A 25,830-nucleotide genomic window follows, 5' to 3' on the forward strand; every position below is an offset into this window, starting at 1 on the left:
TTCGACCGAACCCTGAATTCCCAAATTCGAAGCCTAACTATGACTTTTCTGAGGTTTTAGTTTTTCGAACGCAAAATTTTGTAAATTTAAGATGTTAAATTGAATATTTGCGATTCTTGTTGATAAATCTCGAGTTTTTGATTGACCTACAGTATATGTTTAACAACTTTGAATGCCTAGACTTGTTAATTATACAACCTAATTTGTAATTATGATTAATTTGTTGAAATTCGAATAATTTAGAATTGATTTCTTTTTCATAATTAATTAATAATTTAATTAGTTATCCATGATTAAAATCCACCATAAAAATTGTTAATTTGTGTTAAATTTTAAATTTTTATGACCTATATTTGAATCCATGTTAATCGGAAATTAATTGATTAATAAATTTTCGATTTTTTGCCCTAAAATTATGAAATTAATATGATTTATTAATTTGTCATTAATTTTAAATTAAAAAATTTAAATTTTTATGAAAACGCCCATAAATGTTGCACGCACGAAGCAATGGAAGCTACGCGTTACCCTTAAGGGGTGTTGTATAATGCGGGCACGCGACGACGAGCAAGGGAGCTCGTCGCCCGTGCGGTACGAATGCAGCGAGCGACGAGCTATGCGGCACGCAAGGCCCTGCGCCTAGGCGTGCGTGCAGGGCGATGGGCGAGGGCATGGGCACACGGCATAGAACGATGCGTTTGGGCAGCAGCACGCTGCGCCACAACGCACCATGCGCGCCAAGGAGCAGCAGCCACGACGCAGCAATGTTGCGCGCCGCGTAGCCCGCAAGGGCTGCGTGTGTGCGTGGCTTGAGCGTGGGTGCGTACAGCTGTGCGGGGTATGTGCGACGATCAATAGGCACGGGGCATGGGCCTCGTAGCTTGATGGGGCTTGGGTGCAAGCCCAAGTGCCTCGTCTTGCAAAGTATTGATGCGTTTCGTTTTAATTTTTAAATTTTCAGTTCGGAAATAATTTTAATCTAAAAAATTAATTATTTAAATTGTTTTCTCGGATTTAGTTTTGAATATTATAATTATTATAAATTTTATTTATACTAATTGTTTTACTAAAATTAAACCTTGAATTAATTTAACGGGTTTTTCATGAGATACCCCCGAGGTTTAAGTTTATTCACCAGGTACCCTCGTTGTTTCAGTAATCCACCAGGTACCCCTCAGGTTTCATTTTCTCGCATGACTTAACCCTGCCGTTAAGTGGCCGTTAGAAACTTTTTTTCACCAGGTACCCTCGTAATTTATTTCACCAGGTACCCCTGAGGTTTCTTAATTTTTCACCAGGTATCCTTATGTTTTATGGTAATTTCACCAGATACCCCTGCTCACCAACGGCTACTTTTTTTAAAAAAAACTGGCTGGTATGGAACTGCATTCCATAAGTCCATAAGTCTTTCTGGGTTGCTGCAAATGCATACAACCCATATGTGTACAACAAGGCAATGGAGAAGATTGCCAAAATTGATCCAAAGGTTGTTGATTATCTGTCCCAAGTGCCAAAGCAGTGGTCAAGGCACAAGTTTGAACCACAAGTGGTTTATGATCACAACACCACCAATTTTGTTGAATCTTTCAACGCTTGTACCAAGCCTTTTAGAGACATGCCAGTGTACACTCTGATGGAAGGTAAATGTTCTATCTTTACTGCTTTTTACACTGTGGTTGCATATGTTTTACACCACCCCTGTCCTTTTTATTAATACATTTTCTGTTTTGCTGCTTTATTTTGTTTGTGCTTGGATGCTTGGATCTAATAGAGGCTGGGAGTTGGTGTATGAAGAAGATTGGGTCTAGATTTGGCAAGGCTATAGAAATGGGACCAAACCAATTGACTGAATATGCTGCTGGGGTATTAGAAGAGAGGAGTCAACAGTCTAGGTTTTGTTCTGTAACAGCTGCTGTGGGAGGGGAATATGAAGTGAAAGAGGGGGCTGTCAAATACCCTATTAAGTTAGATGCAAGGACTTGTGGTTGTGGAGTATGGCAAATATCTGGCATACCTTGCAGACATGGCCTTAGGGTTATTTACCACCAAAGACTTGAGGCTACTGATTTTGTGTCTCACTACTTCAAAGGGCAAGCATACAAGTTAACTTACTCAGAGCACATGCACCCCATGCCTGACCCAACCCAATGGCCTTCTTTTGACCTTTCTATTATCCTCCCACCACCCATGAAGAGAGCATCAGGTAGACCCCCTAAACTGAGAAAAAGAGGTAAACATGATACTAGAATAAAAAACATTAGAATGCCATTTTTTATAGCTCCATGCATTAATTTCTTTTGTTGCTCGAGTTTCTTCTTCATTTGGTGAATTTCTTCATTCAAGCTTCTATTTTCTTCAATTTCTCCTTCCTTTGTGCTACCTTTGTTGTTTCTCATTGGCAGTGGTTGCTCAATGCTTCCCTTGCACCACTTGAAGTTGTCACATAAGTCACACTTGTAATATAGTTTTTGAGGATTTTTCATTGTTTCAGAACTTCTTATTGCAAATTTTTTCCCACATATGTTGCATGTTTTGTTTGGAACTACAACGTATGAGGATTCATACGTTGTAGAGGAAGATTGAGATTGAGAATATGAGCTCATTTGAAAGTGAGTTGGGAAATAGGGAAAATATGAGTTGGTTAATGGGAAGAACAGAAAGTTGTAGTGAAGAGTTGCTGATGCTCCCCCTTTAAATAGAGAAGGCTCACCAACGGCTAGTTTTTTTAGCCGTTGGTGAGCTGGGGTATCTGGTGCAATTACCATAAAAACATAAGGGTACCTGGTGAAAATCTATGAAACCTCAGGGGTACCTGGTGAAATAAATTACAAGGGTACCTGGTGAAAAAAAGTTTCTAACGGCCACTTAACGGCCACTTAACGGCAAGGTTAAGTCATGCGAGAAAATGAAACCTGAGGGGTACCTGGTGGATTACTGAAACAACGAGGGTACCTGGTGAATAAACTTAAACCTCGGGGGTATCTCATGAAATATCCGTTAATTTAAATTCATTTAATTCATCTGAAAAATAAATTAAATCAATGGATTCAATTATAATTTTATATGAGATTTAAATTTTAATTAAATTTGTATGTTTCCGGTTAGACTAGAAATACATTTTTATGTTTAAAATTAGTAAAGCATATAAAGTTATTGGTTTAAGTGGGAGTATTTTTATTCATAAACTCTTGATTAGGTCTACAAATCTTTTAAGGTTAAACAACTTGATTAGAATTAATAAGGACTGAATAATTGGTAGATTATTGGTCCCCTTAATTAATTGCTACAAATATTTATGTGATGCAAACAACGTGTTTTTACTAACCAGCTATGTGGGCCATTCATGATAATGAATGGGTGAATGGTATATATTGTATATGTACTGTTTTGCAGGTTATGAAGTGACTAGTATGGCCCAAATAGGATAGAAAATATGGTATGCGTAACATTAATTTGAATGTAATTGGTCTAAAGCACCAAATTTGTTTTTCAATTCAAATATGGTCTGCGTACCATCAAATAGTTGTAATTAGTTTAATTATATCTTATCCTATTTGATGAAAATGGCGCCTCCCACGGTGAAATTCAAGACGGAGTTTCCAATCCATTTTCAAGACGGACTTTGAAGTTGAAGCTTCAAGATGAAGTCGGGCCATACTAGATCACAATTATCTTATGAATGCTTTAAGTTATTTATTGCTTTTAAATATGTCTTAAATATGCATGAGATTGTGGCTTGATTATGTTGCATGATTAAGGATTTTAGTTCACTTAAAATCTAACCAACATAGTAAGAGCCTTAAGTTCCAAACTTAAAAATTGAGTTAAAAGGTGCCATGCCAAAATAACACTTACTTGGATATCCTTTACATCGATCTTAGTAATAGGTTTCCGCCATAGCGAGGTGTTACTTATCGATACTAAAGGGGTAAGGTACACAAATAATTGCGAGTACATGTTAGTTTTGGTGAAACTCAACGATATAAGTAAGGAGTCCTTTTATGTCGTGGAAAAATCGATAGGTTTACCTAATAAGTTCTTAGACGTACCTATCAACCAAGAGTAGTTTCTAGACTATTAGCAAAAGGCTTTTGCTTACCTAAAATGTTTTAGAATTGAGTCAAAATACATAATGTGCTTAATTCTTCAATGGTTTTAGGATCTTGGAATCATTTTATTCACACCTGGCGAAACACATAACTTGAATAAAATGCTTAATGAACATTAAATTATGCATGTATGCTAGAATTTAAGTTTATTAAGAGAAACTGTGAATGATTATTTATTTGTTTATTCTTTTCCAATTGTAGTTTTAATTATGGAAAACAATAATTCATTCAACATTCGATCAATTCTCGAAAAGGAGAACTTGAACAGGAAAAACTTCCTTGACTGGCAAAGGAACTTGCAAATAGTTGTTATGCAGGAAGAAAAGGAGTATGTCCAGGAAGAGGCGATGCCCGAAGCTGCAGGCGAAGGGGTCACTCAGGCAGCCCTCAATCGTTGGGTTGATGCCAACAAGGATGTGAAATGTCTAATGCTTGCAACCATGAGTGCAGATCTACAGAAAACGTGCATCAACTCAGATGCTTTCACGATCATCAGTGAGTTAAAGAACATGTTCCAATATCTGGCTCGGGTCGAAAAATTCGAGACTCATAGGCAAATTCTTGAGACCAAACTTAAGAAAGGCGAGCCCGTAAGTCCACATGTTCTCAAAATGATTGGACTCATTGAGAATATGAGTCGGCTGGATCAACAGTTCTCTCAGGAAATGGCTGTAGACACCATCCTCCATTCTCTTCATAACGGGTATGATCAGTTCAAGCTGAACTACAGTATGAATAGTCTGGACAAAACGCTCACTAAGCTTCACGGTATGCTGAAGACCGCTGAAAAGACGCTCAAAAGTGATAAGTAAGATGTGCTTATGGTGCGTGGGGGCAAGTTCAAGAAATCTGGAAAGAAGAGGAATGCTAAGAAAGGTGGCAACAAGGCCAGCCTAACTAAGCAAATTGGCGCCAAATCTGAAAAGAAGAAGGGCAGTCAACCCACTTCTGAATCTGAATGCTTCTACTTCAAGAAGAAGGGGCATTGGAAAAGAGATTGCTTGAAGCTAAAGGAAGATTAGAAGAACGGAACAGTCGTTCCATCTTCAAGTATTTTCGTTATAGACTGTATACTTGCTAATTCAACTTCTTGGGTATTAGATACAGGTTGTGGCTCACACTTATGTTCCAATACACAGGGACTAAGAAGAAGTAGAAAGTTAAGCAAGGGTGAAGTCGACCTACGAGTGGGAAATGGAGCACGGATTGCTGCATTAGCTGTAGGAACTTATTATTTGTCATTGCCCTCTGGGATAGTTTTGGAATTGGAAGAGTGTTTCCATGTTCCAAGTCTTACTAAAAACATCATTTATGTTTCTTGCTTAGATGCTAAGGGATTTTCCTTTTTTAATAAAAGACAATAGTTGTTCGTTTTATTTTAAAGAGATGTTTTATGGATCTGCTAGATTAGTCAATGGACTTTATTTATTAGATCACGACAAACAAGTTTATAACATAAATACCAAAAAGGCCAAAAAGGATGATTCAGATCTCACCTATCTGTGGCATTGTCGATTAGGCCATATTAACTTGAAACGCATGGAAAGACTTCAAAAGGAAGGAATTCTAGAACCATTTGACTTAGAGGATTATGGTAAGTGCGAATCATGTTTACTTGGCAAAATGACAAAGCAACCTTTCTCTAAAGTTGGAGAAAGAGCAACTGAACTATTGGGTTTAATCCATACAGATGTATGTGGACCAATGAGTACAAATTCTAGGGGTGGTTTCAGCTACTTTATCACTTTCACTGATGACTTCAGTAGATATGGTTATGTCTACCTAATAAAGTATAAGTCTGAATCCTTTGACAAATTCAAGGAATTTCTGAGTGAAGTAAAGAATCAATTAGGCAAGAAGATTAAGGCACTGCGGTCTGATAGAGGCGGTGAATATCTGAGCTATGAATTTGATGACCATCTAAAAGAATGTGGAATTCTATCAGAACTAACTCCTCCTGGAACACCACAATGGAACGGTGTGTCGGAACGGAGGAACAGAACCTTGCTAGACATGGTTAGATCAATGATGGGTCAGGCCGAACTTCCAATAGAATTCTGGGGACATGCACTAAATACAGCCGCACTCACTATAAATAGAGCTTCGTCTAAAGCTGTTGAAAAGACTCCATATGAGTTATGGTTTAGAAAGCCTCCAAAAGTGTCTTTTCTTAAGATTTGGGGATGTGAAGTATACGTCAAACGATTAATTTCAGACAAACTTCATCCGAAATCTGACAAATGTATCCTTGTGGGCTATCTAAAGGAAACAAAGGGGTATTACTTCTACAATACATCTGAGAACAAGGTGTTTGTTGCTCGAGATGGTATCTTTTTGGAAAGAGATCACATTTCCAAAATGACAAGTGGGAGAAAAGTAGACCTCGAAGAAATTCGAGTCGAACAACAACCTCTAGAGAATGCTCAAGATGACATTCAGGATGAAACTCAGAGATCTTTAGAAGTTTCTGGTGAGAATCATGGACAATCTAGAGATGTAACCCCGCGTAGATCGCAGAGATATAGATCTCAACCGGAAAGGTACATAGTTATTTTGACGAACGAGAGCTATGACGTTCTATTACTTGAAAGTGATGAACCTGCGACTTACAAGAAAGCTATGACGAGCCCTAGCTCCAAGCAATAGCAAGAAGCCATTCAATCTGAATTAGACTCCATGTCTGAAAACCAAGTTTGGGATTTGGTCGATTTTCCAGATGGCTACCAAGCCATTGGAAGCAAATGGGTTTTCAAAGCTATATTGGTTGCAAAAGGTTACAGGCAAGTCCACGGAGTGGATTACGATGAAACCCTTTCACCAGTTGCAATGCTAAAGTCCATTCGGATAATGTTAGCAATCGCTGCATATTACGATTACGAAATATAGCAGATGGATGTCAAAACCGCTTTCTTAAACGGCGTTTTAACAGAAACTATGTTTATGACACAGCCTGAGGGTTTTGAGGATCCAAAGAATGCTAAAAAGGTATGCAAGCTAAAGAAATCAATCTACGGATTGAAGCAGGCATCCAGGAGCTGGAATAAACGTTTTGATGAAGCAGTCAGTGACTTTAGTTTCATCAAGAACGCAGACGAATCTTGTGTATACAAGAAGGTCAGTGGGAGCAAAATTGCTTTTCTAGTGTTATATGTCGACGACATATTACTTATCGGAAATGACATTCCCATGTTGAACTCTGTCAAGATTTGGCTTGGGAAATGTTTTTCGATGAAGGATCTAGGAGAAGCACAGTACATATTGGGCATCAAGATTTACAGAGATAGATCTAAAAAGATGATTGGACTTAGTCAAAGCACTTATATCAATAAGGTGCTTGAAAGGTTCAAGATGGCAGACTCCAAGCGAGGCTACCTACCCATTGAAGGAAATATGTCCTTCACTTAAGGTGCATTAAGTCTAATACCAAGGTTCAGATTAATTGCGAACAATTAATTGAGTGAGATCAAGTGATCGGAACAGCTAGCTGGAGCAATGCTTCCGATCAGTGAGTTCTAATGGATATTGAACTCACAACTTACTCCTGACTGAACCTACAAGGTCACACCAATGACACGTAACAGATCATCGGATTAAATGAATCAGAAATTCATTTAATAGCTTTTCGGGATTTAAGTTGGAAACGTATTTTACGATACGACCTTGCATCGGAATCGTATATCGTATCGCGAATATTCATAAGCTAGGGGACACGAATAAATCGTATCGTACGACGGCGATTCGTCGTACACGAAACGATAAATAAATATATCGGAAATATATTTAATCGCGAATACAAGGAGCGGCCCACGAGCCGAGTGCACGAAGCACTCGAGGCCCATGGGCGCGCGCATAGGCGATCAAGCAAAAGCGCGACAGCAGCGAGGCCCAAGTGGCGAGGGCTTTGCGCGTGCGTGCGGGCCGAGACCACGACACAGCAGCAAGCGCGGCCCACGACCCCTTCACTGTGCGTGTCCGTGTGACTTGGCGTGCAAGGCTTGCTAGCCGGCCTTGCCTATTGGCTTGGTCGGTTAGTAAGGTTATGTAAATAACCTTACAACCTAATTTCCAACATAACACAATCACAATTCAGATTACACACAACCTTAGGAGAAAACAGAGAACCCTAATTCTCTCTGTGCCTCCATAGTGTGTTCATCCCAAAAGGCAAAGTATCTTGATCAATTGTCTAAGCTACGATAATCAAGACGGATCTGAACGTGTCGGTGAACGAAGTAGAGGAACGACAAGTGGAGTTCTTTGTTCGTGTTCGTTGACATATTATTGTGGAAAACACGCTTCGAATGTAAGTTTGCTTAATCTGTGCTTTATAAATGTTTCCTGGCTTTGGGGATTGTTCCGCACATGTTATTATGTTTAACTGTATTCCCCTACAGTGGTATCATGAGCCTTATGTATTCAAAGCATGAATTAGCATGATTATTATTGTTTTTGCATCTGGCGAAAAATTTGGAATTTTTGTTGATTTTTCGGAATTTTTACGAATTATTGGATGAATTGCGTAATAATCAGGTCCGAAATAAAAAATGTTCGTTTTTTCGAGTTTTAAAACCCTAATCTGATGGGAAAAGATTTTCTAAGATCAAATCAGGAGAATAGAATTGCGAAAACAGGCCTCGAAGTATCGTTTTTTGGGCGTTTTTGTTAATTTTTCATTAAAAATTAAAAGTGTCGTACAGTAATTCAATTAAAAAGTCGACCTAAACTACTCGGAATTTCTTGAAATATTGACACAATGTTGCTGGGTACATACTTGATCTATGGTAAAAATTTCAGATTTTTCCGATAATTATAAACCCTAATTTTGCCTTTCCCCAATTCGTAACATTTGAAACCCTAATTGAATTTTAATTAATTTTGGTTTAATAATTCGGTTAATTGGGAAAGGGGATATAATTTCATGGGTCAGTGGATAATTTTAAAAATAATTGGATTAAAATTTTGAATGGTTTCGTTAATTTTAATCGCACTTAATCCAAATTATTAAAATCTGAAATTTAATTGTTTATGAACAATTTAAAGCTTCGGATTTTATCAATTAAAAGTTCAAACTTTAAATGTTGATTCGTTCGTTCTTAAAAGTTTCAATATTGTTAGCCCTTGATTTAATAATTTTACGAAATTGGATTGTCGTTAAAGTTTATTGAATCGTTAAAAATCGTTGTTTTTCGAAAATAAAAATCATAACCTTTTGAAAAATAAAATTAATGCAAGTTCGTGAAATTAAATTTAATTTTAATTAAGTTGGTCCGTATCACGAACCAAAGGCACCAACACATGTGTGTGGTGGGCGTGTGGCTCGACGAGCCATGCGAGCTACGGTGCGCAAACGAGTCGCAGCGACGCGGGCAGCAGATGCATGTTGCGTGCCGCACGCGCTGGGCGAGAGGTCAAGGGCGTGTGTTGCGCGCATTGCAGGGCGCAAGCCCTTGCGATGGTGCAGCGATGCGCCACGACGAGTCGAGCAAGGCACGTAGGGCAGCAGCGATGCTGCGGGTACGCGTGCGTTGGCATGCGATGGATGCGGGCTATGCTCGCATGCCTCGTAGGCCATGCGACGGCTGCGATGGCTGCGGGCTATGCTCGTGTGCCTCGTAGGCCACGCAATGCTAATGGGCTGGGCGCAAGCCTAGCCCAAGTAAGCACATGACAATTTTTTTTTTTGTTGGGCTTGACTTATTTGCATTAATTTGGGCTAACGAGATATTTAATTTAATATTTTATTTGGTTGGGCCGGGCCGCGAGTTTTAATTTAATATTTCATAATTGATTATCCGGAATAATTATTGGTTTGAGTGGGAGCCACTAAATGAAATTAAAATGAAATAATTATTTTTTAATTATTTTCGTAGGTCGCATTATTTTAATTAAATTCAATTTTAATTAGAATAAAGTCTAAGGATTAATAATTTGGAAATTGATTAATCTTTTAGGACGCATTTATGTGAACGTGAATTTTAATTAATTCACGTAAATACTTGCATATTTACATGGGCCATTCGTTTTAGCACACGACTGGGTGAATGCATAGAATGTATATTTTATGTAATGCAGGTACTACAAGTGACTAGTATAGCCAATTTAGGATAGCTAAATACGGTCTGCGTACCGTTCTATCTTTGAATGTAAAGTTTTAAATATGGTCTACGTACCATGGAAATTTTGATGTAATTTATTATTTTCAAGTATTTCTAAGTTTAGAACTTTAAGTTAGCATTTGAACGAAGATTCAAGACGATGCCAAGCTAACAAGGAGGTGATGAAGATTGGATGCTTCAAGACAAGATGTTTTGGGCCATACTAGATCACCATTTATTTATGCACTTCTATATATATATTATGCTTGAATGTATGAATGTATGTATGCTTTGCATGAACAGGTTGTTTCCTATGAATCGATTAGTTTTAAGTTCACTAAATAATCGAACCAACATAGAAACAACTAGGTCCAAGTAATATTGAGTTTAAAAAATTGCCTTCCAAATTAACACTTACAAAAATCTAGGGATCTAAGATAGTAGGTTTACGCTAAAGCGAGGTGCTATTTTAGTTGACTTAGGTGGTAAGGCGTCCTAAAGGAGTACGTTGATTGTGGTTACAACTCAAACAACAATGGCATTAAGTTGTGGCAATGGGATAAATTATGGCATTAATTTATTAACCAAGAGTAATTTGGAGATTACTAGCAATAGGTTTTGCTTACCTGAAATCTTAAACTACTTAAGACATGCTAAAGCTGCTTTAGGATTTAGGACTTTTGGGGTCTTGGAATCGTTTCATTCATTTTGGACCATGTTTTTGCTTTTTGCATGAATGAAATGTTTTAATAGCTTTAATGATTGCATGTTTTGCTTTTATTTCAAAGTTATTGAATTTTATGAATGGTTATTTATTGCAAATTATTTTCGATTGTAGTAATCAAAATGGTCGCAAACATAACAACAATTATATCATCTGAAATTCTGGATGTCGATTTAGACTTGACTAATTTTCTTGAATGGAAAGAGAAACTTGTCGAAGTTTTGAAAGTTAATGGCATACACTATGTCATTTAACAACCTTTCCCTAGCTATGATGCGCGAGGCATGACTCCTGAAAGGTACAGAAGTTGGGCACTTCACAAGTACCTTGTCACGGAGTTCATCCTTAAGTCTATCCCTGAGAGTTGGAGAGGGAGGTTCATTACTTTTGAACCTCAAGCTCTCCTAAGTAGCCTCGAGGATAAGTGTGCGGGTTTTCGAACCTTGTGCCAAACCGGTGGCAATGGGGTTGACGAATTGGCTAATTCGATGAGCGATCTCAAGCTCATAACCCCACGCAAGTCGTGCCTAGAAATCGAACTTCTGGAGGCACAAAGGCGCATCTACTCTGTCAAGATGGACAAAACACACATCAATTCGGTCTCATGTGAATATGATATCTGGATTATTTTTCACAATTGAGAGACTTGGTGGTTCCATCAAAGAGTCGGTAGCTATTGCACTAGTGCTAAATTCTCTTCATAAGGATTATGAGGGTTTTAAGATGCACTATCTCTTTCATCCGAAAGAGAGCACCTTCTGTGAACTTATGGAATTACTCATGAAATGCGAGAAAATCCTTAAGTTCAATCAAGACCCTTTGAATGTGAGGTGCACTGAATTCAAGAAAGTAGGCAAGGGAAAGAAAAGCAAGGCTGCAACTTCGTCCACTCCCGGAGGGCATCTGGCGCCTTCCAAGAGCAAGATGAAGAGGAATGCTTCTCCTTCTACATCGCAATGCTTCAATTGTAATGAAATTGGTCATTACAAGCGAGATTGCCCCAAACTAAAGGAAGAGCAGAAGGACGGAAACGTTGCTTCTCCTTCAGGTATGTATGTTATACATTATAATCTTGCTAATTCTACTTCTTGGGTATTAGATACTGGTTGTGGCTCACACTTATGTTCCGATTCACAGGGACTAAGGAGAAGTATAAGGCTTGATAAAGGCGAGATGGATCTACGCGTGGGAAATGAAGCACGGATTGCTGCATTAGCCGTAGGATCTTATTTTATTTCTTTGCCTAGTGGGTTTGTTTTGGAACTAGAAAACTGTTACTACGTTCCTAGTATCACCAGAAACATTATTTCCGTTTCAAGTTTGGATTCTAAAGGTTTTAATTTTCAATTTAAAGACAATAGTTGTTCTTTTTCTTTGAATGGAATGTTTTATGGTTCAGCACAACAAGAAAACGGTCTTTATGTGCTAGATACGAGCAAACACATTTATAACATAAATACCAAAAGGGCTAAAACTGGTGATTCCGATCTCAGATTTCTGTGGCATTGTCGATTAGACCATATAAACTTAAAGCGCATGGAATTACTTCAACGGAAAGGAATTCTAGAATCATTCGACTTAGAGAAGATTGATCAATGCGAATCTTGTTTACTTGGCAAAATGACAAAGCAACCTTTCTCAAAGGTGGGAGAAAGAGCAAGCGAACTACTAGGGCTAATACATACGGACGTATGTGGGCCTATGAGTACGAAAGCTAGAGGTGAGTTCAGCTATTTCATAACGTTTACGGACGACTTCAGTAGATATGGCTATATTTACTTAATGAAGCACAAGTCTGAATCGTTTGAGAAATTCAGAGAATTTCAAATTGAAGTAGAGAACCAACATGGCAAGAAAATCAAAGCTCTAAGATCGGATCGAGGAGGTGAATATCTTAGCCACAAGTTTGATGACCATCTAAAATAATGCGGTATTCTTTCTGAATTGACTGCTCCGGGGACACCTCAATGGAATGGAGTGTCGGAACGGAGAAATAGGACTTTACTCGATATGGTCAGGTCAATGATGGGTCAGGCCGAACTTCCTTTACAGTTCTGGGGATATGTGATGCAAACTACAGCACTCACATTGAATAGTGCTCTGTCAAAAGCTGTTGAAAAGACTCCACACGAATTATGGACTGGGAAACTTCCAAAGTTGTCTTTTCTGAAGATTTGGGGTTGCGAAGCATATGTCAAGCGATTAATTTCGGACAAGCTATAACCTAAATCTGAAAAATGTTTCTTCATTGGGTATCCAAAAGAAACTATGGGGTATTATTTCTACAACAAGTCAGACAACAAGGTTTTCGTTGCTCGTGACGGTGTCTTTTTGAAAAGAAATCATATTTCCAAATTGACAAGTGGGAGAATAATAGACCTCGAAGAGATTCGAGACGAACAACGAACTCAGAACTCTTTAGAAGCAGTTCAGGTTGATGAACCTCCAAGGTCTTTAGAAGAGCCAGTGGGAGTAGTTCCTCAAAACGTTGTTGCCCCTCGTAGGTCAAATAGAACTATTTTTCATCCGGATAGATGGACAGGCGTCCTCTTGACTGAAAACTTAGACGTTATCATATTGGATAGTGATGAACCTCTGACTTACAAGCAAGCTATGAGGAGCCCAAGCTCCATCAAATGGTTAGAGGCCATGCAATCTGAAATAGACTCCATGTCTGAAAATCAAGTCTGGGATTTGGTTGATTTGCCGGATGGGTTCACACCTATCGGATGCAAATGGGTCTTCAAGTTGAAGAAAGACAAAGATGGAATTGTATATATATACAAGGCTAGATTGGTAGCAAAAGGTTACAAGCAAGTTCACGGCGTTGACTACGATGAAACCTTTTCTCCAGACGCGGTGCTTAAGTCTATCCGGATAATCCTTGCGATTGCCGCTTTTCATGACTATGAAATATGGCAAATGGATGTCAAAACTGCCTTCTTGAACGGTGTTCTTGAAGAGACTGTGTTCATGACACAGCCGGAGGGTTTTGTCGATCAAAAGAACCAAGGAAAGGTATGCAAGCTTAAGAAGTCCATCTACGGACTAAAGCAGGCATCAAGGAGTTGGAATAAACGATTTGATGAAGCAGTCAATAAGTTTGGCTTCATCAAGAATCAGGATGAATCTTGTGTATACAAGAAGGTCAGTGGGAGTAAAATTGCATTCATAGTCTTGTATGTTGACGACATACTGCTTATTGGAAACGACATTCCTATGTTGGAGTTTGTAAAGACTTGGCTCGGGAAGTGTTTCTCAATGAAGGACTTAGGAGAGGCACAGTACATATTGGGCATCAAGATCTATAGGGATAGATCTAAGAGGATGATTGGACTAAGCCAAAGCACTTACATTGACAAAGTGCTAGCTAGGTTCAATATGATGGAAGCCAAGAGAGGTCATCTACCCATGTCACATGGCATATATCTAAGCAAGAATCAGTGTCCCAAAACATCTGATGAGCGTAGAAAGATGAGTGGAATTCCATACGCTTCGGCTATTAGATCCATCATGTATGCTATGATTTATACAAGGCCGGATGTTTTGTTCTCACTCAGTGCAACGAGCAGGTACCAGTCAGAACCAGGTGAGGCGCATTGGACTGCTGCCAAGAACATCCTAAAGTACCTGAAAAGGACTAAGGATCAGTTTCTGGTTTATGGTGGTACAGATGAGTTGATTGTTAAGGGCTATACGGATGCAAGCTTTCAAACCGACAGAGATGATTTCAGATCACAGTCTGGGTTTGTGTTCTGCCTCAACGGCGGAGCAGTAAGCTGGAAAAGTGCTAAGCAAAGCACTATTGCGGATTCTACAACTGAAGCCGAGTACATTGCTGCCTCAGAAGCAGCAAAGGAAGCTGTTTGGATTCGGAAGTTCATCGAAGAACTTGGTGTTGTCCCCTCCATTAAAGGACCAGTGGCTTTGTATTGCGACAATAGCGGAGCCATTGCCCAGGCAAAGGAGCCTAGGAGCCACCAGAAGTCCAAGCACGTACTGCGGCGATTTCATATACTTCGAGAGATCGTTGAAAGAAAGGAAATCGAGATTTTCAAGGTTGGAACTGACGACAACGTCGCGGATCCATTGACTAAACCGTTGCCACAAGTGAAACACAACGCACATGTAGCAACCATGGGAATCAAAAATGTTGGAGAATGGCTTTGATTTTCTAAGTATTGTTTTAGAACATCTGTTAGATCTATGTTTAAAACAATTGGTTTAACCATTTCATATTTATGAAATTTATTCATTTAATTATGGTTTAGAATTAAATGATAAGTCCATGTGATTCAAATCATTCAAATGCGATGTCAAGATGGATTCTTCGACAAAGAAACACCCATAAGTGAACTTGAATATTGAAGTCACAAAGGATCCCTAATCTAGGTCATTCAAAGGTGGACGACCAATGACTAATGAAGATTAGATTGCAAGTAGATTACTTAGTTCTGTTTCTTGAACTAGAGTGACTAGATGTCAGAATCTTTTGCATAGATACTTATTGGATCTTGTATCGGATTGACCATGAGAACACTTTAAGAGATTAAAGTCATGTCATAGGTAGTTCTCATTAATGGTGATTAGAAACCGTTCCTCAGAACATGAGCGATTATGTCTGCTCGTTTGAGAATTAGTTCGCTTTGATACTAGCTAAACGTCGCACCGTAAAAGGAGGCTATAAAAGCAGTTATTGGGCGTACTATGAATCAAAGTGAGTGTTCATAGATTGCAAGAATGGATTGTCCTCCTATCTTTGATAGGATATGGTGTTGTTGTATAACAAGGCCTCTCGGAGAGTTAGATAATGTAAAATGCATGGCCGTGCTCAGAATGGTTAGGCTTAACCTTCTGCAAAAGTTTGACAGTTGAACTCTGTAATCCGAGAAACACTTCTGGACCTAATAAGGATGGCTTGGATCTTACCTTATGTTCAGTAAGTAACACTAAGTGACAAAGGAATGTGGATGCACACTTGTCTGAATGACAAGTGGGAGATTGAAGGAAATATGTCCTTCACCCAAGGTGCATTAAGTCTAATACCAAGGTTCAGATTAATTGCGAACAATTAATTCAGTGAGATCAAGTGATCGGAACAGCTAGCTGGAGCAATGCTTCCGATCAGTGAGTTCTAATGGATATTGAACTCACAACTTACTCTTGACTGAACCTACAAGGTCACACCAATGACACGTAACAGATCACCGGATTAAATGAATTGAAAATTCATTTAATAGCTTTTCGAGATTTAAGTTGGAAACATATTACACGATACGACCTTGCATCGGAATCGTATATCGTATCGCGAATATTCGTAAGCTAGGCGACACGAATAAATCGTATCGTACGGCGGTGATTCGTCGTATACGAAACAATAAATATATATATCGGAAATATATTTAATCGCGAATACAAGGAGCGGCCCACGAGCCGAGTGCACGAAGCACTCGAGGCCCATGGGCGCGCGCATAGGCGAGCAAGCAAAAGCGCGGCAGCAGCTAGGCCCAAGTGGCGAGGGCTGTGCGCGTGCGTGCGGGCCGAGACCACGACACAGCAGCAAGCGCGGCCCACGGCCCCTTCGCTGTGCGTGTCCGTGTGACTTGGCGTGCAAGGCTTGCTAGCCGGCCTTGCCTCTTGGCTTGGTCGGTTAGTAAGGTTATGTAAATAACCTTACAACTTAATTTCCAACTTAAAACAATCACAATTCAGATTACACACAACCCTAGGAGAAAACAGAGAACCCTAATTCTCTCTGTGCCTCCGTAGTGTGTTCATCCCAAAAGGCAAAGTATCTTGATCAATTGTCTAAGCTACGATAATCAAGGTGAATTTGAACGTGTCGGTGAACCAAGTAGAGGAACGACAAGTGGAGTTCTTTGTTCGTGTTCGTTGACATATTATTGTGGAAAACACGCTTCGAATGTAAGTTTGCTTAATCTGTGCTTTATATATGTTTCCTGGCTTTGGGGATTGTTCCGCACATGTTATTATGTTTAACTGTATTCCCCTACACCCATGTATCATGTAATAACTCTAAGCAAGACTTAGTGCCCAAAAACACTTGATGAGCGTAGACGAATGAATGGGATTCCATATGCATCATTGATTGGTTCAATAATGTATGCTATGATATGTACACGCCCAGATGTTGCGTACACTCAGTGCTACGAGCATATACCAGTCAGACCCAGGAGAGGCACATTGGACTGCTGCCAAGAATATTCTGAAGTACCTGAAAAGGCACAAAGATGACTTCCTGGTCTATGGTGGAGATGATGAATTAATTGTTAAAGGCTATACGGATGCAAGTTTCCAAACCGACAAAGATGATTTCATATCACAGTCTGGGTTTGTATTCTGCCTCAACGGAGGTGCAGTAAGCTGGAAAAGTGCTAAGCAAAGCACCATTGCGGAAGTTTTCTATAAAGGTGGACGCATAGAAAACGCTAGAATGCAAGATGACTAGTAGTTTTGTTTCTTGAACTATGTGGACATGGCAATGTCGTAATCATTTGCATAGATACTTACTTTGGGAAGACCAGTATCGGACAGACCTATGAAACTTTACTGTAAGAGATGACATTTGTGGGATATGGGCCAGTGACGATGAAGACACATACCAAGACCCTCCCATCGAGGACATCTCTGACGATGAATGCCAAGAGATTGTGAACGCCGATTGGTACTTGGACACTAAGGCAGAAAACAGTGTTCAGGTCATGACTAGATCCAGTCGAATTCAAGAGCCAGTCAACAGGACAACACCGACGACTAATATCACTCTACCCACTGAGGAGAATCCTTTGATCAAGCAATTGAAGCGCACAAAGGCAGAGGTTAATATTTGGAAACTCATGGCTTCCTCCGTGGAACATCTCACCGCTCTAATCAATGCTCTTGTCAAGTTGAATGTCAACCCAGAAGTCACTCCTGACGAATTGGTCGAGTTACTAACAAATCTGGAAGAAGGAATTACCTTTACAAATGAAGAAATCCCACCCGAGGGGGCAAGCCATCACAAGGCTCTCTATCTGACCATTGAGTACAAAGACAAAGTCATCCCCGTGACTCTAGTGGATAATGGGTTATCCATCAATGTGTGTCCTCTCCGTACTCCTGAAAAATTTGGGCTTCACTCCTAGTGACTTTTCTAGTTCCTCCCAAGGTGTTCATGCCTATGACAACACTCGTCGGGAAGCAATGGGAACTCTCACTCTTCTACTTCGAACAGGCCCAATCGATCATAAAGTGATCTTTCAAGTGCTCAATATCAAAGCAAGTTTCAATCTCCTTTTGGGGAGACCTTGGATTCATGACTTCAAAGTTGTGCCCTCTTCCCTCCACCAGAAAGTTCGAATGGAGGTCCAAGGAAATGTCATTACTCTACATGCATCCCATCCAAGAACCAAGATAGCCGACAAGTGTAGACACCTACTTTTCTCCCCATTCCCGAAAGGGAAGGTTCGATGATGAGAACATAAATCTCCACTTGACAACGCATCTCCTATAAAATAACGAATCTTAATTCCCCTTTTCATTTCACCCGAAACTTGCTATTTATAGAAACCTGCTATTTATGGAAACCTGCTAAAAATAGTAACTGCCGTAATGGGTAGTTGTTAAAAGTGGAAAGTCATAAAAGATAGAAACCTGTCAGAATTAGGTGTTGCACTCCAACATAAATCCTAAATGAGATAGAAATTGCGAGAGAATCCTATTCCTAATACGATTCGAAAATAAGAGTTACGTATTAATTAAAATCCTAACGAGCCTAGAGTTGGTAACGGGCCCAGATGCATTCCATCATAAAATTAATACGCACTAAAAGACTCGATTAAGTCTCATACACTCCGGATTCTAAGAGTCCGAATCTGGCAAGGAAACGGCCCAAACATCAATTTCAACGCCCAGCCCTGGGCGCTGAAATTGCCTGGATCCTATTTCCAACGCCCAGAGCTGGGCGCCGATATCTTTGACGCCCAGCCCTAGGCGCTGAAATTACCTGGGACGGGTTCTTTCCTATCCCTCGTGGATTAGAGTTCTACAATTCTATCTTTCCACGAACTCTTTTCTATAAATATATCCCAAGTTCGACGTGAAAAAAAACAACAACAACACAATGATTATTCGGAGTATTGACTCTAAACCCCTAAGCCTAAGCCTCACGCTGCAAAACCGATCACGCGTTCTGTCGCAATCGATCCATAAATCGAACAGAACGTATCCTGTTCCATAATTTGAGATTCGTTAAATAAAAGGAGAAATAACAAAGTCAAAGTGGTTAGTTTTCTGAGAACCGTGACGCACCTCTCAAGGGTGCGTCGTAATGTGTCCCTTTTCCATGATTTAATTGCTTTCCTCGCCCTTTTATGAACTGTTAAACTAACTAAATCTGATTGTTCTATCACGCCTAATAAATATGATATTTTTGGGAAATTGGATTATCATGCTAGGTCCTTTAATACAATCTAAATCAGATAATCGCGTTCGATCTAGTACTACATGTTGCATATTGTTAAAATCAACTCAGATTAGTTTAATAGTTAACACATGTCCCTTCAATTATTTATGCTTAGCTAGTAAGGATATCCTGCCTCTGGAGTTATCGAAGAGCGAATACTCCTCTGGGTAGTTACAGTCCCCCGAACCCTCAATCTCTACCTTGCGGGTGTATGTTGAGAGATCCCCACACCAGGGATCACAAGGGAACCTACGGCCGTCGTGGTCAAACATAATTGCACTCCCTTTATGTCACGATAACCGGGTTTTGTCAGTTTTTCTCATTGTCGTTAAAAACTGAATGGCGAGTCCTATATTACTAGTCAATTGGGTGTAAACTCACAGGAAATCCAATTACACTTGATTTGACAAAAAGAAACGTCACACCCACGAGGAACAAGGTCACGCATTAGCCTCGTGCTTTTTCGACCCCCTCACAACAAGGCTCTGATATTAATAGAACATGATGACAATGATGAAGACCTTTGGGGGTTTAGTGCTGAAGTAGGAGCAATCGAGTCAAAAATGAATCCCATGGAAAGGCACATAATGATTAAGCGCGGGCGCTTCTTGGGCACTACTCTGCCACCGCCAACCGAGTCTCTTTTCAAGACTCATGGACAGACTAACTGTTGTGGTATAGGATACAAACCGACTAAGTACGACAACAAGCAGCAAGCGGCTAAGCTAAAAGCCCGACGAGCTGGCAATGATCAATTCAAGGTACCTCCCCACCAGCGTACACTCAACGGACAATTCATAAAAGAAGGAGAGGATGATTTGTACTTTGACTTCCCAGAGCCTTTCTATGACACTTCAAAAGGGGTCCTCTACCCTGGATTCGAAATATTTCAAGACTGTCACTTCCTCGAGGATGCTCTTCCGATACAAGACAAGGCTACCCCTGGGTGCCTTGATTCATCAGCTTTTGTCCTCTTGTTCGGTCAATAGGTAACACACTAGTAGAAAAATATTCATTCGCGGCTACGTCTTTGCGACGTTTTTTTGCATACGCCTCAAAATAATGTCCCGTTTTAGCATTTAGGCGTAATGACCATTAATTGGCGGCGTTAGTTTTAAAGAAAACGCCTCGAACCAATATTAAGTATTAATCCACGGTGTTACTTTCTAAACGCCTCAAAGAATACACTAAACAAAACCTAGGTTTTTAATTTTCTGATTCACTCCCTTCTTTCATCTCACATACCCTCTTTTTCCCTACCCCTTCGCCACCCTCTTCACTCCCTTTGATTCCTCGTTTTCTTTGTCCACCGTCCCCGTACCAGACTACCACTACCATATCAAAGGCGTCAAGCTCAAGATCTCCTCCATCTTCGACGACTCATGAATCTTCCAGTAGGAGTTCTACGATTCGGATCAAAACGTCTCATGAATTCAAAGGTTTGCTTGAAATCTTTAATATTCGTATATGGTTTGCTCGCATTATTTCTATTTCTCGACTTGGACCATTCAAGGTATCACCATGTTTGTTTCGTTAGGGTTGTTTTGTTTAGATTTTACTTAACTAGGAAATCAAATTGCGATTTCCGCATTACTCAAAATTCTCTCTTTCTGTTTTGTTGAGTTTAATGGATTCTTTGTTCTTCAGATTTGATTTATTGTTTAAAACATTGATTATAATGTAATATTGGGTTTTGATTTTATTCTTTCTAACGAATGCAAGCGTCTGAGAACTCAACATACATATTTTTTAGTGGAGGTCATCATCTCACCGGGGTTGCTAAGGTATGTAAGATGACATGATTGATTTAATTTTCTCTTTTAGACATTATTGTTTTCGAAATTTTGTCTGCTCATGTGTTGTTTGATTGAAATGTTAATTTTTTTAGAGCTTTAAAGCAATATATAATTATTCAAAAGGTAAAAAGGCGGAAGTATCTATGTGAGAGGATAATTGTTTGATGGTAGTTGCCCTTGTCGGGATGGATTACTTTACTAGATTTTTTTTAGGCATCCAAATTTTTGATTACCAAGTATAGCTAAGCTAAATTAATTAGAAAGATAATAATCTAAATCTAATCTATTCTGATTGTTTAGCAAGTATAGCTAAGCGAAATTAATTAGAAAGATAATAATCTAATTCTATTCTATTATGTATACATTTCTTTCAATTATTTTTAGATTATTGATTAGCCTCATTTGATATGAGAGAGAGTAAACAACTACTCATACATATCATGTGTATTTTAATTGGATTTTGATTGAATTAAAGGACCACATATCTGTTACTGAAAGTGTTAGTTTCTAGAGGATTTGAAATGGATTTATATACTAACTACTTGTTACGTTTAGATCCCAGTTCAAGTTGTTTTAGAACTATGTTGCTTATCTTGATTTAGTCACTTATATAACTCTCATCGAGATGTATTTGACCTCCAGATATATATAAGTGGTTTAAGGTAATTTTTTTGTTCTCTTTGTCTAGGTTTATTAATGTATTGGAGAAAACATCCTTAAAAAATCAATTAGTTGCTTCTGTAATTTTCATGACTATCGTTTTTATGGTGTCTTTGGTTCATGTTGTTATATTGATGGTGAAGCACTTGTAAGACTTTGTTTATTCCCTTCTTGAAATTTTAGTTATATATCTTAATTAGACAAGTATTCGGTATCATCATGGTATCTTTATGTGTAGGGGAAAATGTGAAATTGTTTGAGATTTCTAGCTAAGAGTAGCAGGATAGGAGTTGATGTAGGTACTGCTATTGTCAAAATATTGAACCTTCTAGAGTCACACCTTATCCCTTCAGCTTCAGCTTCCTCATCCGAATCTGAGGTCTTCTACCGGAACATGAAGGGTGACTATCACAAGTACCTTGCTGAGTTCAAGACAGGAGTTGAGCACAAGGAGGCTACTGAGAACACCTTGTTGGCTTACAAGTCTGCTCGGGTGGGTTTTATATTTGATGATGTATTGGTATTGATATTTTTCTACTGCATTTATCAAAGTTTTCTTGTGGTTCAGTTGTGTTGACTCCAGTTTTTTTGTTTTGTTCAAGGACATTTCTCTTGCTGAATTGGCCCTTACTCATTCCATTAGGCTTGGGCTTGCTCTAAACTTCTCTGTGTTCTACTATGAGATGTTGAATTCACCTGACCGTGCCTGCAATCTTACAAAACAGGTATCTTTCCTAAACCTTAACTTTCTGCGAGACCTTAACCTTAACCTAACCTTATTAACTACAAACCTATACCTTAACCTAATAATAACTACAAAATGGTAAAGGAGTATCTTTTAGCATTTTGTAGTTATTGTTAGGTTACGGTTTAGGTTTGCTTGAACCTGATTTATATTCTTGCTCAGTGTCCTGCTGAATTTTCCAAATAGGATCTTTTTTCTGAGTTTCTCTGACGAATATCGAGATCTGAAGTACTGATTTAGTTGCAAAGAGATAGAAAATATTGTTTGATTGCATTTTTTTGTGACCGATTAACATGCAATTATCACTATTTGAATTAGAAGACGTCTTTTTCAGCATATTAGTTGGGATTATTCCAAATGAGCCTAGTAATGTTTGCATATGTAAAGACCTTTTTTAACTGTAAATTGAATATATGAGTGAAACAATATTATTTTTTGGAAGTTTTTTTTTCTCTTTTGTCTAAACTACTTGCTGGTAAAATTATATATTTAATGATGGCAAGAGGAATAAAACACTTTCTTTTGCATGTTTCTCGCAGTTTATGTGATAATGATGACCAACTGTAGGTATGATAGAAGCGCGCTAGGTAAACAATCAGTCAATCAGTGGAAATAAAGTGAGTGAGACAAAAAATAACAGATCTCTGCAATAAATGAGAATATTCATGACATTACCAAATGCCCTTTACAGTATCTTTTGCTTTATACACAACTAAATTTTATACCGTGCTAAGAAAACCGTTTCAAATGAGAGAGTTTCGGGTTGTTAGTTTTGATTTAATTCCAGAAAAGTATGTAATTTAATGGTGGGATAACAGTTTATCCATGACTTGACTATCAATAGATGTAAACATGTCATATCTGATACCACCTTTATTCTTAAGTCTTAATCTGATAACAATATATCCATTGTACTCTAGATAACATAAATTCTTCTGTAGGTTTAGAACTAAGAAAGGAAACTTAATCTGAATAGTTAAAATATTCTAGCTTTACTAAAATCTTACACTATTTAAAACTGAAAAATTTAGGGAAACACACAAGGTCAGCCTCGAACCATTTAGGGTAACTGTAGGGGGGAATTTTTTTTTGCTTTGTGTGCAATTCCGTACAAGGGGCGGTTCTTAAGAAAACCATTGTATTTTTGTACCTCGAAGGAGTCGCCACCAAACATTGTTTAAAGTCTCGTTTGGGAAGACCGCAAGTGACTCTTTTTTGGATAAGGCTTTGAATCCTCGAAAAGGATGGGTGAGAACCGGGCACGGGAACGAAATGCTTATTCCGCGAGCTTTAGAAATATTCAAGTACGTTGGCACGACATTTTCGAATATATACCCTAGATTAGACTATATGGGTTTGAATTTAGAGCAAATAGAATCTCTAATTGTGTGGTGGTCACTTTGCTTTAAAGATTGATTTAAAGGAACCTAAGGCCGGTTTGTCCAAGAAATTATCTTTGTTAAGCGTGATGTAACCTTGTATTTTGTTGTATTTAGCATGTGCGGTGATGAAAGCAATAAAGCAAATAGAGCAACATCACAATACTAAATAAAGTGCGGAATGAGAAAATACAAGACCCCCTAGAAATGGACTAGGGAGTAGGTCCACATTGCCTAGAAATGGACTAGGCAAGTAAAGGTGCGGAATTGAAATTGCGGAATTAAAAGTGCGATATTGAAATTGCGGTATTGAAATTGTGGTATTGAAAGGTGCGATATTGAAATTGCAATATTGAAAGGTGCATAATTGAAACTTGTACTTGGGCACATGAGATTCGAACGCCAAGCGACTCCTTAAAAATAAGTGCGCCCGACACGAATTCAAAGCCAAAAATCTCAACTTGGGAGAGGTTGCTCAACCCAAATATCCTAGACTTGTATATTGAACTTGAACGTGAAAACTTGAATATTGAAATATTGAACTTGAAAATTCTTGAACTTGAAAGGATCCTAGTTTAGAGAAAAGTAGTCATGAACAACCCTAAACATGGTGGGATCTTGAAATTTGAAAACTTGAACTTGTATATTGAAAAATGGAGTTTTGAATCTCAAAAGACTAAACCTTTAAGGATTAAAAGGTGTCATCTTTGATTACTCCATGCTTGAAAGTGATTCTAGTTCAAAGAAGTGATTGTAAACAACTTTGAACATCCTTGAATCTTGAAAGTTTGCATTTTTGTATTTTGAAAAGTTTTGATTTTTGAAAAACATGTATGATTGTTGCAAGTGGCATTTTTAATAATAAAAAAGCCAACTTGCTAATCATTTTGAAATCAAAACAACATGATTGATTAGAGTGGGATTCGAATTTACCTATTTAGGTTTAGGCAAGAACTCCCAATTGCTTTTGAATTAGAGATTTTGTATGTGTTTTGAAGGGTTTTTTATTTGTATTTTGAGGTGTAATGTCGGTATTATGACGTTGTATTCTGTTTTTTCCTCCCTTTTTGATGCTGAAAATGAGGGGTATTTATAGGAAGGATGGGTGCAAGACGCCTGCACACGCCAGCGCAGCACGCCGAGCCAGCGCTGGGCGCTGGTGACGTGGCGTGAATGCCGCCAAAACAAGGATGCGGGCTCCGTCCTTGTTTCGTCTTGTAGTGTTGTACCTTTGTACGAACAGTACTAGGCTTGGCGTTTTGTGTTTGATTGGAAGTTAAGGCATTATTTTGCGTCTAAAAACAAGCCTTTCTCGGGTTTTGAATTCCGGTTGTACGGCACGGGGCCCGGCATGCTCGGTTTTGTGGGTCGGCGCCCGAACTTGACTTGCCTTATATGATTTTAAGTGGAAAAGGCCTAGTAAAACCAATGGGATGGTCTACTAGATGAGATTGTACTTGGATTTTGAAATTGGATTTTGAAAGTGGTATTTTGTACCGAGTTCCGGGAGGGCAACGACCTCGGGAATTGGATTTTGGATTTTGAATTTGGAAATATTCTTAGCAATTGGGATTTCCGCCTGGAGTTATTCCAATCACCTAGTAAGGATAATGGTATCGTCATCATCCCAGAGGGGAGACACAAATTGGGTGTCTACAGAAGCCCCCACTTTGACTGAGCGTTCGGTTAGGAAAGCGCAAGTCAAAGTATTTCGAAAGGGACGAAGAATGATCAAGATGTTCTTCAATCGAGACCACTCTTTGTACGCCGGTACCTGCATAAATCAGGCGTTAGAAAAAAATGATAGAGTCTACCTCGGTGCGGTTGTGACGACTCCGATTTGTATTTGTACTTTTCC

The 25,830-nt window shown here is 38.9% G+C and overlaps 2 protein-coding genes across 2 annotated transcripts; both read left to right on the forward strand.

The window, feature by feature from the left end:
* The first annotated feature begins 1,117 nt into the window (after positions 1-1,117).
* LOC130462686 (uncharacterized) lies at positions 1,118-2,986 on the forward strand. Its single transcript, XM_056831454.1, has 3 exons — positions 1,118-1,242; positions 1,330-1,640; positions 1,772-2,986. Exons 2-3 carry the CDS (start codon positions 1,457-1,459, stop codon positions 2,326-2,328), a joined length of 741 nt encoding a protein of 246 aa, XP_056687432.1. The 5' UTR covers positions 1,118-1,242; positions 1,330-1,456; the 3' UTR covers positions 2,329-2,986.
* Positions 2,987-21,107: 18,121 nt separating this feature from the next.
* LOC110780340 (14-3-3 protein 4-like) lies at positions 21,108-22,779 on the forward strand. The gene is made up of 6 exons (XM_056832427.1): positions 21,108-21,176; positions 21,281-21,333; positions 21,877-21,996; positions 22,110-22,341; positions 22,451-22,573; positions 22,756-22,779. The coding sequence occupies exons 1-6, from the start codon at positions 21,108-21,110 to the stop codon at positions 22,777-22,779; spliced, it is 621 nt and encodes a 206-aa protein (XP_056688405.1).
* The last annotated feature ends 3,051 nt before the right edge of the window (positions 22,780-25,830 follow it).

The sequence above is a fragment of the Spinacia oleracea genome, chromosome 6, assembly GCF_020520425.1.
Source record: "Spinacia oleracea cultivar Varoflay chromosome 6, BTI_SOV_V1, whole genome shotgun sequence".
Classification (NCBI taxonomy): Eukaryota; Viridiplantae; Streptophyta; class Magnoliopsida; order Caryophyllales; family Amaranthaceae; genus Spinacia; species Spinacia oleracea.